General features: G+C 46.5%; 1 protein-coding gene across 1 annotated transcript in view; it reads right to left on the bottom strand.

Moving 5' to 3' along the window:
- The window catches only part of UBE2E1 (ubiquitin conjugating enzyme E2 E1), a 44,688-nt gene extending 33,176 nt beyond the window's left edge, over positions 1 to 11,512 (bottom strand). The window contains exon 1 of the mRNA XM_056519976.1: positions 11,122 to 11,512. Within this exon, the coding sequence (XP_056375951.1) occupies positions 11,122 to 11,303 (182 nt within the window). The 5' untranslated portion in view covers positions 11,304 to 11,512. The remainder of the gene's footprint in view (positions 1 to 11,121) is intronic.
- Positions 11,513 to 12,672: the final 1,160 nt, after the last annotated feature.

The following is a 12,672-nucleotide window of genomic DNA, read 5'->3' as shown; positions in this document are numbered from 1 at the left end:
GCTGTGAGGACTCACATGGTTAAATAGGATATCATTGATGCAACAAAGTACACAAAGATTGGGGCAGACGCAGGGAACATTACTCGCATTGCTACATTGACATACACGGGAATGAGGGATATTAGCAGCTTTTATGGGCTTTGCATTTATGTTGGCCTCAAAGTCAATAAGCTCCTGTGACATCTGTTTAAGTAAATGTTTGTATTTCCCATAAAACAACAATTCTGGGGAATCGTTTCTGTAGAATGCCTTTCCTCGGTTATTTGTCTGAGAAATTTGAGAATAAACAAACTAATGTGTTACGAGGTGGAGATGAATTACACACTGGCATTTTCCGAATAAAGGAGTTGTCCAAGATTAGAAAAAAAAAAAAAATTCTAGCAAAAACAGCACCACTCTTGTACACAGGTTGTGTCTGGTATTGCAGTTCGGCTCCATTAAAGTGAATTGAGCTAAGGGACTGAGCTGCCGTATTACACATGACCCGTGGACTGCTATTTTTGCAAAAAAAGAAGCTGTGTTTTTGTGATTCTGGACAACCCCTTTAAGGCTATATTCACCTGGTTATTTCCATGCGGAATGTCTGCCCGGAAAATACGGACGCTCCGCAGATTTGAAAGTTCCGGCAGGCGCTAGGACTGCTCGGAAATGCATTACCAGGCGGAATTCGCAGAAAGAATAGACGTGACTATTCTTTCTGTGGACGCCAGAATAGGGATTTCCGCAGCAGAAACATCTGCCGCGGAAATTCCAAAATGTGACCGATACAGCAGAATCCCACTGAAATCAATGGGACTCTGCTGCAGTGGAATTTCCAAGCGGAATATTCCCGTGGACTTCTGTTAAGAAATAAATCCATGTGAACATAGCCTAATGCTGACAGTATCAGACAGCTGAGGAACACATATGACAAAGGGCCCTATTACATGGGAAGATTAATCAGCCGAACATTCAGACAATCATCCGATGGCCAAAGATCATCCGACAAATGCGCAAAGGATTCTCAGCAGATGGGGTCACTATGACCCACTAAGAAATTGCCCGTTGGCGGTACATCTTTCCGTGTAACACAGGGACATGCAGCCAATGGCGAAATGCTGCGCGAATGATCTGGAGAACCAAACGACGAGATCAGCACTCATTTACGGCGCGGCTCTGACTGTCTTTTCCGGCCCTAACACTTAGTTGTCAATTTATGAATATATTTCCAGGAGGAATAACAGGAACAGCATTAGCACCATACAACTCCATTTAAAAAAAAAGAGAGAAAATACAAAAATCTGCGGAATGGTTAGTATTTACTAAACCACCAGTGTCATTTAAGGTGACAGCTCATTTTTCGAAGGCGTTTGGATGATAACCATTCTTTACCATCACACCTAGGAAATGTCATTCTGTAAACGTACGTGTAAAAAATTCCTACCAGGCTTTTTGGCCGGGTCTAGATTTTGTAGATGGATTTGGGATTACTTCCAAAAGGATCTTCAACAATTCGTAACAAACATCAAACAGCTGGGAAGTCTAACAAACAAAACAGCTTTATATATTCATACAATAATTATATATATATTTTTTACTTCAAGCTCCTGTGTCAGAGGTATGAGCTGAAAACCTCCATATGCCTGGAAACACTGTTACTGTAATAGTCCAACAACACAAATTTTATTTCTGCAAAGGGGGCGGGGAAACTCTTATTTCAGTGCATGGTCTTGTTCACAGGGCGCAGTTTTGGTGCACCAGTGTAGTTTTTTTTTATTTTTATTTATTTCCACTAGAGCTGGGCGGTATGATCAAATGTGTATCACGGTATTTTTGTAACTTATGGCGGTTCCACGGTATATGATGGTATTCCCCCCCGCCCCCTCTAAATCATGTGACCCGCCAGCGCTGTTATGCTCCCCCCCAAATCATGTGACCCGCCAGCGCTGTTCTACTCTCCCCCACCAAATCATGTGACCCGCCAGAGCTGTTCTGCTCCCCCCCCATTAATTATCAGCCCAGTGGGGTACTACTCACATGTGTCACCCGCAAGCACTGCCCTCCTCCTCTTTGTTGGGGGCCGCTGGAACTCTATACTGTACGCCAGTGGTCTCCAACTTGCAGACCTCCAGGTGTTGCAAAAGTAAACTCCCAGCATGTCCGGACAGCCAACGGCTGTCCGGGCATGCTAGGAGTTGTAGTTTTGCAACAGCTGGAGGTCCGCAGGTTTGAGACCACTGCTGTACGCTGTATCCCTATGCCCGGGAAGCAAAAGATAAAGAAAATAAACTTTAACTTACCTACGTCGGCCTACGCTGTTCCTTGGGACCGGCCAGAGCGATGTCCCGCACCGGCCAGTGATAGGTTAAACGCACTGTCATGAAATAAGCCGGCCAGAGCTCCTTACATGACAGTGGGCTCAGCCTATCACTGGCCGGGGCGGGACATCGCTCCGGCCGGTGATAGGCTGACGGCTGTCCGACGTTCCAGTCCCAAGGAACAGCGTAGGCCGACGTAGGTAAGTTAAAGTTTATTTTCTTTATCTTTTGCAGCCCGGGCATAGGGATACAGTGCACAGCACTGGTCTCAAACCTGCGGACCTCCAGCTGTTGCAAAACTACAACTCCCGGCATGCCTGGACAGCCGTTGGCTGTCCGGGCATGCCGGGAGTTGTAGTTTTGTAACATCTGGAGGTCCGCAAGTTGGAGACCACTGGCGTACAGTATAGGAGTTCCAGCGCCGTTGGCCCCCAACAAAGAGGAGGAGGGCAGTGCTTGCGGGTGACATATGTGATTAGTACCCTGCTGGGCTGATAATTAATTGGGGGGGGGAGCAGAACAGCTCTGGCGGGTAACATAGGATTAGTTCCCCGATGTGGGGACAGTGCTGCGCTGTGCTGATAATTTATTCCCAAGGGGGAGGGGCCCAACCGGTATTGCGGTATGGGAAAAATTCATATCGTGCAGCCAAAAAACGTTGGTATTCGGTATGAACCGCTATACCGCCCAGCCCTAATTTCCCCTAATTTTAGATAGACGTGTAGTATATGGTGAATAACTAAGTAAGAGAGTATTTACACACAGGATCCTCTGCGGATGTGAAGTAAAATGCACAATTGCGGATTGCCCCCTATTTTGGTTTGAATGGTCAGCATGTCATACTAGTCATATGGACAAAACCTTCCAACAACAGCTGATCACTAGGGATGTCAGGAGTGAGACCCATGGCGACCAACAGATCAGCTGATAATAGAGAAAGGAACATCACGAGACAATCCCTCTAATTCAGCGTTTCAAAACCAATGCACCACCAGCTGTGGCAAAACTACAAATCCCAGCATGCCCAGAAGCCTTTAGCTGTCTCTTCATGCTGAAAGGGGAAACGCTGCTCTAATTTATTAAAGAAACCCTTCTCAATAGATGCATGTCATATACTGGTTATATGCAGTAACAGAAATCATCCCTCCTTACCAGTATTTCCCAAGTAGGGTGCCTCCAGCTGTTGCAAAACCAACTCCCATGTTGAGAATAGTAGTTTTGCAACACCCTGCTTGGGAAACACTGCTCAATACATGGACATCCTGGTGAGCCTGATGTGGAGTGGCGGTATATACGACAGCCAATCAGAGGAGGCAGAACAAAAGCTTTAACCAATGAGAAGGCAGAAGGCGTGGCTAAGACTACATCAAATCTATAAGAGAGATAGAAGGCACTCCATTGGGTAAGTAACACCGGAGACAGGGTAGGAATCTGGGAATGATAAAAGCCGCTAACCCGGGGTGATTGTGTAGCAACAAACACAACAATGGTAATCGCTTAGTATAAAAAGGTCCGTCTGCAGCCCTCCAGCTAAGTAGTATTGGACCAGATTCCAAGTGTAGCAGGATCTAGCAGGCGCTGACCAGACCATGGCAACAGCGAGATCAGATAAATTCAAGTTTATTATCCAGAATGCAGCGTGTTTCACTGCACAAGAGCAGCTTCATGGGGCAGTATTACATGCAAACCTGCCTGATGAAGCTGCGCTTGCACAGCGAAACGCGTTACATTTTGGATAATAAACTTGAATTTATCTGATCCCGCTGTTTCCATGGTCTGGCTACACTTGGAAGCTGGTACAATACTACTCAGACTACATTGGACTCTCTTGCAGGCATTGTAGCTAAAATGTAGTCACAGATCACAGCTCTGCCCTAAGATCAAAGGAAATAGATTGCTGGCAGCCACCACCTATATGTAATCACTTACAGATACCTGAGGTTGTGACTGGACAGTCGCTTTAATATAAAACAGGGTCGCCTCATTTCTTAAGTGAACTATGCCCAAAAAGTGGGGTAATGCAAGTAAGATAAAGGTGCAAATGACAGACACCTCCTTATCGTTTTAACCTTTTGCTGTGCAATGTACAGCGGAAAGAAAAAAAATGCCTAAAAAAAGGACGTGAGTAAAGAGTTTGAGCAAAATTTACAATTGACTTATGCCATTTACTTGTCATGAATGTGCCCCCCAAATCATGTGACCCGCCAGCGCTGTTCTACTCTCCCCCACCAAATCATGTTACCCGCCAGAGCTGTTCTGCTCCCCCCCCATTAATCATCAGCCCAGTGGGGTACTACTCACATATGTCACCCGCAAGCACTGCCCTCCTCCTCTTTGTTGGGGGCCAACGGCGCTGGAACTCCTATACTGTACGCCAGTGGTCTCCAACTTGCAGACCTCCAGGTGTTGCAAAACTACAACTCCCAGCATGCCCGGACAGCCAACGGCTGTCCGGGCATGCTGGGAGTTGTAGTTTTGCAACAGCTGGAGGTCCGCAGGTTTGAGACCACTGCTGTGCACTGTATCCCTATGCCCGGGAAGCAAAAGATAAAGAAAATAAACTTTAACTTACCTACGTCGGCCTACGCTGTTCCTTGGGACTGGAACGTTGGACAGCCGTCAGCCTATCACCGGCCAGAGCGATGTCCCACCCCGGCCAGTGATAGGTTAAACGCACTGTCATGTAAGAAGCCGGCCAGAGCTCCTTATATGACAGTGGGCAAAATTTACAATTGACTTATGCCATTTACTTGTCATGAATGTGCCCAAACATAGGAAATAGCACAGGGTGAACTCTGCTATTATTAACCGTGGGGCCTCTTAGACCTCTCTCTGGACTTCTCATGTTTAAAGGGGTTATCCAGGAAAAAACTTTTTTTTTATATATATATATATATATATATATATATATATATATATATTAACTGGCTCCAGAAAGTTAAACAGATTTGTAAATTACTTCTATTAAAAAATCTTAATCCTTTCAGTACTTATGAGCTGCTGAAGTTAAGGTTGTTCTTTTCTGTCTAAGTGCTCACTGATGACACGTGTCTCAGGAAACGCCCAGTTTAGAAGAGGTTTGCTATGGGGTTTGCTTCTAAACTGGGTGTTTCCCGAGACGTGTGTCATCAGAGAGCACTTAGACAGAAAAGTTTTAACTGGAATACCCCTTTAAGCAGAGTATTACCTCCTAAATTGATTCTATATCTTTAGGCTAGGAGATAATCTGATTGGTTGGGGTCCCACAGCTGGGACCTACATTGACCCACAAAATGATTGTGCTTTGTTAACGCTCCATTCAATCTCTATGGGACTTCTCATTATATATATATATTCGAGCAATAGGCAATGGGTATTTCCATCTGGGACAGATTTCTGCTCCACAGTCTTCATCTCTAATTTGTAGCTCTACCAGAGCTGAAGGGTGCAGCTCCCTCTCCATACACTTGTATTGCTTGTCTTGCAGACAAAGGACAAAGTTGAGCTGATCTTTAGAGAGGAATAGTCTCACAGGAGGGGGTGGGGAGGTAAGAAGCTTGATAACAGGAGAAATAAGATACATTAAATCATTTCTTATATTTGTTTGTTCTATTGACCTATGCAAAGGTTGTACAAATAACAGTGCCTATTTAAAGTGCAAGGCTTGTGAAGCTGCACACACATTGCACCAGGGCTTCACAAGTCTATTCTAGACAAGCCTTTGCTGTAAAAACTGTCTGCTGTATACTTACAATAAAAAGCTTTGTAATCCAGTCCTGCAGTTGTCTGAACAGTCGGAGAGGAGAGCTTCATCAGCCTCTCATAGTTTGAGAGAGGTGCTGCAGCCCAGGAGAAGAGCGGACCCCAGGCCTTGCCTCTCTGACTGTTCGGAAATCTTCAGGACTGGATTACAAAGCAGTTTATTGTAAGTATAGCAGCCAGTTGTTACAGCAAAGGTATGCCTAGAATAGGCTTGTGAAGCCCCAGTGCACTGTGTGTAGCTTCATAAGCCTATTCTATGCAATGGTGACACTTTAAGGGGCACTCCACTGGCCAGCATCCGTAAGTAAATGTTCCAAAAGCTGTTTTTGCGCTGCGGGGGTCTCCCCCACCCGTCGTGCCATCACGGCCACGCCCCTTTAATGCAAGTCTATGGGAGGGGGCGTGACAGACATCACGCCCCCTCCCATAGACTTGCATTGAGAGGCGTGGCCGTGATGTCACGAGGGGTGTGGCCGACCCCCACAGCGTGAAAAAAGCTTTCAGAACATTTACTTATGAATGCTGGCCAGTGGAGTACCCCTTTAAAAAGGAAAATCCACAGGTTACCTAATAAATGTATGATCGATTCGGGTCCCCATTAATAAATCGGATGCACTTTTAGAACACTTAGCCACGTCCTGTTTTGTATTCAATCTTAAACCCTGGTGCAAATAAGGCCTAAGGCTGCGTTCACACGGCTGTCTAGACCCGTCCGGTTCTTCTCCCGTCTAACAAAAAAAACAAAACTGACAATAACAGATGCTATCCGTTTGGATCCGTTATTGTTCAGGTAATTTTTTTTTGTTCTGAGCATGCTCAGAAGTAAAAACGGATAAAAAAAAAAAAATTTGAAAAAAACGGATGCAAATGGATGACCGTAAAGGCTCATCCGTTTTCCATAGAATTCAATGTTAAATTTACTGTATCTGTTTATTCTTCCGTTCTTTTGATAGGAAAAAAAAATACTGCATACACCGTCTTTTCTCCCCTAAAAAAAACGGAAATGAGCGCAGACGGGTGCAAACAGATGTGAAAGGATTGTAAAAAAAATCCCATTGACATCAATGGGATCATTTTACAACAGTTTGTATTCCGTTTACAAGCAGCAACAACGGAACCTAAACTGGGGGAGGGGGGGGAATAGGGGACAGACGGCCGTGTGAACACACCCTTAAATGCATAATAAATACAGTTAAACTACGTGTCCCAGTTTCAGGCAGAAATGTAACAAATTGTGCTCAGTAGTTGTCACATTGTATTCCCCAAGGCTGCAGGCACTTGTGGGGTTGTTTACACGGAGTGTGTAAAGTACTATGTATCACGGTGACGTAGCAGCACCTGACCTACAGCTCCGCTCCCTGAGATCTGCTCCCAGTGACTGTATAGCGGCACACCGCACAGCACAAATTCAGTCCAGTAGAATCTGTAGTCACAGAAAAGCCTATTAGGTAATAACATTTCCATGAAAACATCATTGTTGTTGGTTTACAGCCCATTAATCCATCATTATTCTGCTTTACCATAGACGAGCATGTAAAGTCTCCTCTTATAGGGGTCAGGCTAGAAGACTGAGGTCAACAGCCACTGAGCAGTAGTAGTCAGGGGAGGAGAAGCGTCAATTATTTTAATGAAAAGATTCTTCACTGTCGACCAGATTCTTTGCCTTCTGTGTCATAAAATATTTATGTGCATGGAGCCGAGAAGGAGAAATAACTGCGGACACATGAGGCCACTCATGCCACCCCCACCTCCTGGTGGCCTGCCAGCGCCCCCTCATCCAGGAGCCAGTGTGCTTCTACTGGTGGCCCAACAATAAGAACTTTGATAGGCATTAACTCCAAAAGGTTAGGGGTCAGGAACGTACTTCAAAGTGACAGTCAGGCTCTTAAGACTTTATCACCTTCTTCTATGGTGTTAATGGATCTGATCTACCTATGGGCCATACCACTAAAGACTTCAAAATGTGAAGACATTGTATTTTTAGGTCTTCTATAGGTTTAGTGTGCAGAGACCCTGGCTGTATATTCATTATACTAGATCAGTGGTCCCCAGCTCTCTTTCTTAACCTGGGGTACAAGTACCCACCATGGGGTACTTAGAAGTTCTCCAGGGGGTACTCGAAAATAATCAGTAACGGCAGCCACAGCCACTGGTCTGGACCACTTTGAAAGAAATGGTAGGCTGACGTCAATGCACCCAGGAGCGGAGCAGGAGGACAGCAAAAGGGGAAGCGCGGGCACTGGGCTGCTGTGGGCAGTAACTACCATCACCAGCTTTGTAGCTCCACTGCCCCTTCAGACCGGGGACTTACTACTCTGAGCCAAAACAATAGGTCCCCAGACCAGAGGAGCAGTGGAGCAACAAAGCAGGACAGTATAGTGGCCTACAACTATATATGGGGGGCAGTTTGGGGGCTTACAACTATATTTGGGGCCCTAACAACTTTATGGGGATGCAAAGTGGGTACTATTACTGTGTGTGACAATAAACATGGGGAGTTTGTAAATAGGTGGGTATTGTACTGCAGAAAGGAGGCTAAAATGTTTGTTTGGCTGGTTCTGTGGAGAAGTCTTGTATGGGAGAAATCTTAAAGTGGTACTCTGCCCCTGGCATCTTATCCCCTATCCAAAGGATAGGGGATAAGATGTTAGATCGCCATGCTCCCGCTGCTGGGGACCCCGGGGATCGCAGCTGCGGCACCCCGCCATCATTACTGCACAGAGCGAGTTTGCTCTGTGCGTAATGACGGGCGATACAGGGGACGGAGCAGCGTGACGTCATGGCTCCGCCCCTCATGACATCACAGCCCGTCCCCTTAATGCAAGTCTATGGCAGGAGGCGTGACGACCGCCACGCCCCCTCCCATAGACTTGTATTGACGGGGCGGGCCGTGACATCACGAGGGGCGGAGCCGTGACGTAACGATGCTCCGGCCCCTGTATTGCCCGTCATTACGTGCAGAACAATCTCGCTTTGCGCAGTAATGACAGGGGGGTGCTGCAGCAGCGATCCCCGGGGTCCCCAGCAGCGGGACCCCGGCGATCTGACATCTTATCCCCTATCCAAGATGTCTAGGGGCGGAGTACCCCTTTAATGGCAGTCTAGGCCAGATAGTGAAGAAAAGAAAAGCAAACAACTCCGGTTCGAGAAGACGTCACCTGTAAATCGGGGGAATGGGGAGAGGAACAGGGGGCCTGTTATAGAGGAAAGTAAAGCATATGAATTATACTATAATCATTACAAAATGTCTCTAATATGGGGGTACAATTTTTTGGGAATGGGCCGTCAAGGGGTACTCAGGCAATAAAAGGTTGAGAACCACTGCTCTACAGGACCTGGCCATGCACCTGGGATCTCCACTAGTCCTCAAACCGTGGTCTCCAACCAGTGGCTCATCATACCAGTCCTAGGTTCTAACCATTTATATTGGTAACTGGCATTATTCTGGGTATATCCCAACCACTAAACCGTGCCAACTCGGAGAGTGTAATATTAGTGTCAAATGATACTTATTCAAAAAGACCACCTTATCCGGACCGGATGGGTTGACATAGTTTTCTCTTTCTCTGAGAGGACCACCATAATGAAAGAGCACTTTTCTATGGAATGTTGGGTGGTCTTGTCAAAGAGGTTTCACTGTCAACAAAAGGTAGGAGAATTTGGGATTCTTTTTTGTGTTTCCATAACTACTTATGTTTTTTTTTTTATGTAAAGGGATAAAAGTTTGGGGCCTTCTGTACTATATTACAGTGTGAAGCTCATTCACTGCATATACCAGTGTTTTCTGACCAGTGTGCCTCCAGCTGTTGCAAAACTACAACACCCAACATGCCTGGACAGCCAACGGCTGTCCAGGCATGTTGGGTGTTGTAGTTTTGCAACAGCTGGAGGCACAGTGACATGCTGCAGATTTAAGTTCTGACCATGGAGAGGTCTTCATCCGAACAGTATTTATACCGGAAAGTGTCCCCCAGTCTAGAGGGGTCTACAGCCACGTTATGGTTATAGAATGTTCTGGGGACATACCTCTTCGATTATTATCTCTCATATATATATATATATATATATATATATATATATATATATATATATATACACACACACACACACAGGATTCCCGACAGACCCTCAGAGAAGCCTTCAGGGATCGCTCCCATCTTCACAATCCTGAAGCCCCCCTTTCACATAGTGTATGGTGGCAGAGGTGGTCCTGCCAGGCTCACCAGACATACAGACTGCCCTGGATGTACCACGTCATGCCGATATTCTCAGCTATAGGACCACCAGGTCTATGGAGATGACCCTTTTCTGTCATGGCACTTCCAGTTTTATGACCAATGAGGGGTGATACAAATAACCAAACACATTTCCCTGGTAAATCTGCAGATGCCAGAACCCCCTATTAACCAGGTAGACAGGGAGAACTATGAGGGTGGCACATTACATGCTAGATGGAGCCTGATGCCCACTGGTGCCCAGCCATGGCCCCACAGACACAATGTTCTAGGACAGTTTTCACCTCTGACTAAAGAGAAGAACCATTGTGACCAAGCACAGCACCCTGAGGGGGCACACACTGGAGCTAGACACACTGGAGGGGGCACAACATGGCCGCCGCAGCCCTTGTCCTCCCTTCCCGGTGACTACCTCGCCTCCTACCCGCACCCATCGTGTCTCGCAGGTTTCTGGGGTTCTCTGTGTGGTATTCCCCTCTAAGGCAGGGTCTGGAGTCACACAGCACCCCCAAAAAGCTAACATGCAAATGAGGCGTCGTGGGTGGCACCCTGGAATGCAAATGAGGAACGGAGTCCTTGCCGGATGGGGGGGGGGAAGAGAAAGGGTTAATGAGGAACAAAATATGGAGGGGGGGGGGGGAGAATAGAGCTAGACTTAAAGGGGCAGCACTTCTGTCCTATTGTTGTTCCCCATTGTCCCGATAAGACCCCGGATCCCGGCAATGCCCCGCGCTGCCTTTGTCTGCAGGAAGCCACACACAGGCGGGGGCAGCGCGGCCTGGCACCAGCAGTCCTCCCGGTAGATGCCGTCATGGAGGCTGGCAGCACACAAAGCACGCCGGCCTTACCTCTTGGCGCTGGTGGACAGGAGTTTGGAGTTCTTGCTCATGCTGACTTTGCTCTCCTTCTTCTTGGGGTTGGCGCTGCTGTGGTGCTGCTGCTGCTGGCTGCCCGGCTCCCGGTCTATCTGCTGGCTGGAGGCGGTGGACGAAGAGGAGCTGGTGCTGGCCCTGGAATCGTCATCCGACATAGCGAGATCACACACACACACACAAGCCTGCAGCAAGCCACAGAGAGAGAGGGAGGAGGAGGAGGGTGACCAGATGTAATATCCTTCCCCCACCCCAAACACAACAATGTGCTGCCCCCTCCCCGCTAATCACAACGGCCAGCAGCCCCCGGCCCCGGTGCCCACATGTAACAGCAGCAGCTCCTCGGTGCACACAATGCAGCACAGCGCCAGCCTGCCAGCCTCTGCCTGTAACCGGGAGGGGGAGGGGAGGAAGGGGGATTTAAATGGAATGGAAAGGTGAACCAGGAGGAGACATACAAGGGGGGCACAGGGTCCATATGCGATTATATCACATAGTTTATGTCCACATCCGATCATATCTGATGTCCTCATCCGATCATATCACATAAATGATGTGCACATCTCATCATATCACATAGCTAATATCCCCATCCGATCATATCACATAACTGATGTCCACATCCGATCATATCACATAACTGATGTCCACATCCGATCATATCACATAACTGATGTCCTCATCTCATCATATCACATAACTGATGTCCTCATCTGATCATATCACATAACTGATGTCCTCATCTCATCATATCACATAACTGATGTCCACATCCGATCATATCACATAACTGATGTCCTCATCTCATCATATCACATAACTGATGTCCACATCTCATCATATCACATAACTGATGTCCACATCTCATCATATCACATAACTGATGTCCTCATCCGATCATATCACATAACTGATGTCCACATCCGATCATATCACATAACTGACGTCCTCATCAGATCATATCACATCCGATCATATCACATAACTGATGTCCACATCCGATCATATCACATAACTGATGTCCACATCCGATCATATCACATAACTGACGTCCTCATCCGATCATATCACATAACTGATGTCCTCATCCGATCATATCACATAACTGATGTCCACATCCGATCATATCACATAACTGATGTCCACATCCGATCATATCACATAACTGATGTCCTCATCTCATCATATCACATAACTGATGTCCACATCTCATCATATCACATAACTGATGTCCTCATCTGATCATATCACATAACTGATGTCCTCATCTCATCATATCACATAACTGATGTCCACATCTGATCATATCACATAACTGATGTCCTCATCTGATCATATCACATAACTGATGTCCTCATCTCATCATATCACATAACTGATGTCCACATCCGATCATATCACATCGCTAATATCCTCATCCGATCATATCACATAACTGATGTCCTCATCTGATCATATCACATAGCTAATATCCTCATCCGATCATATCACATAACTGATGTCCTCATCCAATCATATCACATCCAA

The sequence above is a fragment of the Hyla sarda genome, chromosome 5 (genome assembly GCF_029499605.1).
Source record: "Hyla sarda isolate aHylSar1 chromosome 5, aHylSar1.hap1, whole genome shotgun sequence".
Taxonomy (NCBI): domain Eukaryota; kingdom Metazoa; phylum Chordata; class Amphibia; order Anura; family Hylidae; genus Hyla; species Hyla sarda.
This window is presented reverse-complemented; position numbering and strand designations above follow the sequence as displayed.